Genomic DNA, 5,000 nt, shown 5'->3' on the forward strand with positions numbered 1-5,000 from the left:
CAGGCACCTTTTCAACACATTCTACCTCAACTTTAATAGTTTGCAGTTTATTCTATTTTAGACCATTGAAATGTTGTTTAATTTGCATTTGGAGAAGTCAGATATGATGAGAAGTAAAGCCCAAGTCTTTGCTCAGGTGTTTTTACCTGTGGGATCTGGTTTTGGGACGAACCCTGAGCTGCTTTCATCCACTTCCAGTTTACCTGCAGCCTGAAAAACACAAGAAACCCTTCAAAATCTACAAGGGTCTGAGTTTGATGCATGCACACAACAGCACAAGCTCTCTTTCACACTCTTAATAACACGAGTAAATCAAATACACTTCAATAAAGCATGCACAAAGCTGCAAAAAAGTTACTTTACATGATTTTAATGATTTCTTTAACACACACACACCCACACGCACACGCCCACGCCCACACACACACACACCTTTATTTCAAGCAGCAAACGCTATTACTTTTTAATACTTGATTATATTTCATTAATAAGAATTGGTGCATGAATGATGGTCCGCATGACCTGAAAGCTGTGACTGTTTTTTTTTTCCCGTATTGTATCTCAGTTCCTAGAGAAACAGAATATTAAATGAGCAAACAGTGGGCGTGGCTTGTTTTTTCTACAGTGAGCTGATTGGATGTAGTAAAGTGGGCGTGTCATTCAGAAAGATGGAGAAAAGGGTTTGGGGAGAGATATTACAACCTAACAGACTCCTCCTCCTCCTCACTATTTCTGATTTCCTCACCTGACAGAAGCTGGAGGGGCGTGGTTAAGCATGTTACAGGGGTTAAAGTAAAAATAAATCCTGAGCCTGAACAGAAACTGCACAGAAGGACTTCAAATATTGCAAATATAATATAATAACAAAAATAAAAGAACAAGAGCTTAAAGTGCTTAAAAAACTGGTAAACTGAGACTGAGATAGACTCTCTTCAATGATTATGCTTGGCACGATGTCAAATAAAGTGTTTTCTAAACAATAACAAGTGCTTAAAGTGCTTAATAACAAGTGCTATAAAATGATAAAGAACTGAACTGCTAAACTGAAGATTAGAAGTGAAATCAAGGCCATTATCACTTATTTTTTATTTTTTTTAAGTCCTGCAAACTCTTTCTTTTGAAGACATTTGGAGCAGAAGATGGAGCTGGTCCAGTGGAGGAAGCTGAGGTTCTGCTGTTTGTCCAATGATGTTTTTTCTTCTGTCAAACTAAAATATTAGGCTACCTCAAATCGATTGCTCCACAGGAAATATGCATTTAATTAATGCTCCGCTGTTATTATTATATCACAAAACCTCAGTCAACATTTTTAATAAGAGTCATTAGATTAAAGATCATGTCTTATGATTTTAGCCACGCCCAATAACTACAGACCTAATTCGCTTTTCCACTATCGTGCTGAACCGTTCGGAGAACACTTCAGTATGGTTACGGTTGTTTCTCCACTGAGCCTGGAACGGCGCAGCACAATTACAAACCGTTCTCAGCCCGTAATTCACAGCCGTCTCAGAGGAAGCGCGCTAGTCATCAGACATCCACAAGTAAACAACACTATGATTAACATAAACACCACATTCTTACACAAACTCTTAAACAAGACTTATTAAAGCTATTATTATTGACTTGAATATAATGCCATGTATAATATAATTATTAATCAGTCATCTAAAATCTTAAAATAATAAAATAGCCTATTGTTTTATTGTGAGTAAACTATTCTGTAAAATTATAATTCTGTTTACAAATGATTACAAAAATAACAATGTCCTTTCATAATAATAATAATAATAATAATAATAATAATAATAATAATAATAATAATATTATACCATAGTAATACAAAAATAATAACTAATTTGAATATAACTAATCTAAAAACAATCTCAGAGTACAATGTGCTGTTAAAAACCAATACATATATACTAATAACAAATAATAATAATAATAATTAATAATAATTCCTTACATTTATATAGCTCTTTTCTGGACACTCTAAGCGCTTTACACATTTATGGGGAATCTCCTCATCCACCACCAGGGTGCAGCATCCACCTGGATGACACAATGGCAGCCATATTACGCCAGACTACACACACACACACATCAGCTGATTGGTGGAGAGGAGAAGCCAATTATGATATGGGGATGGTTAGGAGGCCATGATGAACGGAGGCCAATGGGAGTGAGAGTATTTTTGATGTATTTTTCTTGTCTTTTCTTTGATAGATTATTCAGTTCTTCCCTTTCTCTCAGTTAGAGAACGTTTGTTTGTTGTTAATCTTTATTCCAGCTGCATTGTCTTTGTTGTTTAGTCCTTTGAGAAGTTGCTCATGTGACCTCACTGCTGACACACACACACACACAAAACTCCGCTAATATTCTGTTGCGTTCCTGTGTCCCCCTAGACAGTTGAGGGGAACGTAACACAGCCTTAAAATTAAATGAACAAAGGGAGCTGTTTACATTACGTTACCAAGGCAATTACTGACGTGTTTTGTATAACGTTCCAAAGAGCTCTGTTGCAGCACGACAGTGGAAAATGAAACTGTATGCGTGCTGTCTGGCCCGGTTTGGCCCGGAATGGAACGGTTCAGCATAAAGAACGGTTCAGCATGATAGTAGAAAAACACTTCTAATCTGAGAATTGAACTGATAAACAAATAGGAAGTGCATTTGCAGATTTTAATTTTAGATTACAAGAGCAAACTTTTATTTTTTATTAATGACATGCAGGGCGACACAGTGGCGCAGTAGGTAGTGCTGTCGCCTCACAGCAAGAAGGTCGCTGGTTCGAGCCTCGGCTGGGTCAGTTGGCGTTTCTGTGTTCTCCCTGCATTTGCATGGGTTTCCTCTGGGTGCACCGGTTTCCCAAACACATGCTGTGCAGGTGAATTGGCTAGGCTAAATTGTCCGTAGTGTATGTGTGTGTGAATAAGTGTGTATGTGTTTCCCAGTTTATCTGCTGCATAAAACAAATGCTGGATAAGTTGGTGGTTCATTCCGCTGTGGCAACCCCAGATTAATAAAGGGACCAAGCCGAAGAGAAAATGAATGAATGAATAATGACATGCACAGATGAATTGTTCAGCACACAACTAGCAATGTGAGCGAACAAAATCAGTATGGTTAGTTTTGATTTCATGTGGACTTCAAGCTGTAAATCTAGTGTCCTGTACACATGCAGTACCACATTAGCTGGATGATCGGTGGCCAGGCCGAAGTCTCCGATCTTCACATGATCCTGAGAGTCCAGGAAGATGTTGACAGGCTTCAGGTCTCTGTGGATCATCCCCTGCGAGGACAGACACCGATATTATTTTAGGAGGTTTGATTACGCTTGTGCAACTAAATAAAATTCTTTGTTTTTATTTCAGCCTCGAGCAATTATGAACAAATTATCAATAATACAATTATTGCATCATATCCCAGCCACTTTACAGCAGCCGGATTAATTTCTCCACAAAGCACAATTGAAGTTTATTGGATTTATTTGTGTTTTTACATGCATTAAAGAGAGCTTGTGTTGTTGTGTGTATGCACTCAGCCTCAAAGACGAGCAGAACATGCAGAACATGCACACATGCAAACACGCACACAAAAATAGAAATATGGAATAGAATATCTTTCAAAATAGAAAGGTAATTTATTTAAAAATCAAACCATTGCTAAAAAAAAATAGTAATAATAATATATAAATAAATAAAATAAATAATAATAAAATACAAACTACAGATAATTCAACTTTTTTATTTTTTTTTTATGCTTCATGTTTCTTAAAGGGCACCTATGGTAAAAAATCTACTTTTCAAGCTGTTTGGACAGCCATATGTGCATGTATGGTGTATAGACCGTCATATTGGGGTGATATAAACACACCCAGTGCTTTATTTTTCAATTTAACAACATAATAAACGGTGGACCAATTGGAGCGGTTTTCAGATCGACCGCAACTTTACGTAGGAGAGCGGTCCCCCCGCCCACCTATATTGATTGACAGGCGCGTCATCATATCCTCAGTTTGTTGATTCACGTCCGCCATTTTCAGCGTGAGTCGAAGCGATATCACTAAAGGAACACCCTAGCTCTATTTTTAGATGCAAGGCTCATTGGGCTCAACACAAGATCAATATTCTCCACATTATCGCTCTAATCGGAATTATTGGTTGTATCTTTAGGTAGGTTTGCAAACATGTGTACTTCTCATTGAGTCTACCTTATACTTCAGCCGTTTGCATTTCTCGCGATCCCAGAAGCTCCCTGTGATCTTAACTAGCATGCGTTTTACAATTCTAAACATCGGTTTCTATCAGGGTACACTCAAGTCGACGGCTGGGCGCCGCGGACCGCTGCAGAAACCTATGTTTAGAATTCAAAAATGCGTGGCGCGACGATTCGGGACACTTCATGTTTCTGCCGCGCCACAGAGAGTGTCTGGTGTGCCGTGTCGCGGCTTCGAGCGGCGCATCCGGTGCCTCAGTCAAAGTTAATTCAGTGTGTGTGGTTATTAGTTTCTGTGTACAAGCTCGGCACTTGAAACTAGCACACAGTTGGCTGTAAAACTGTACAAAGACACAAATGATTTTGTACTCTCTGCTTGGTCTGTGTCCGAGTCGTACATGTACGAGTGAATGGTGATCCTCTCTCTCTCCTTCTCCATCTGCCTGTTGCAAACGCAGAGCGGGTGAGCTCATGGCCCCACCCCCTTGTTACGTTGGCGGGAAGCCGAAACTAATTAACATGTGAAGCAACACACCCCTAAATCAGCGAGCTGTGGACACGCCCCCAACATGACACTTTATAACACATCATAATAAAACAATCTGAATTGTGTTTTAAACTGAACCTAAACTGACACACTCAGAACAACCATAATATTAATATTAAATCATAAAAAAAGAGGTAAACTATGTGCCCTTTAAAATTTTATTGAATATTTTCCCCTACAAATGACTGTGTGTAGTAATTTTTGGACTGTGATCTTCAGTTGTTTTCTTAGATTA

General features: G+C 38.5%; 1 protein-coding gene across 1 annotated transcript in view; it reads right to left on the bottom strand.

Annotated features, from left to right (window-relative positions):
• Positions 1-5,000, bottom strand: part of eif2ak4 (eukaryotic translation initiation factor 2 alpha kinase 4) — a 91,749-nt gene that overhangs the window by 52,289 nt on the left and 34,460 nt on the right. Inside the window, 2 exon segments of the mRNA XM_056476737.1 lie at positions 147-210; positions 3,188-3,292. Of these exon segments, the coding sequence (XP_056332712.1) occupies positions 147-210; positions 3,188-3,292 (169 nt within the window).

This window comes from Danio aesculapii, chromosome 17, assembly GCF_903798145.1.
Source record: "Danio aesculapii chromosome 17, fDanAes4.1, whole genome shotgun sequence".
Classification (NCBI taxonomy): domain Eukaryota; kingdom Metazoa; phylum Chordata; class Actinopteri; order Cypriniformes; family Danionidae; genus Danio; species Danio aesculapii.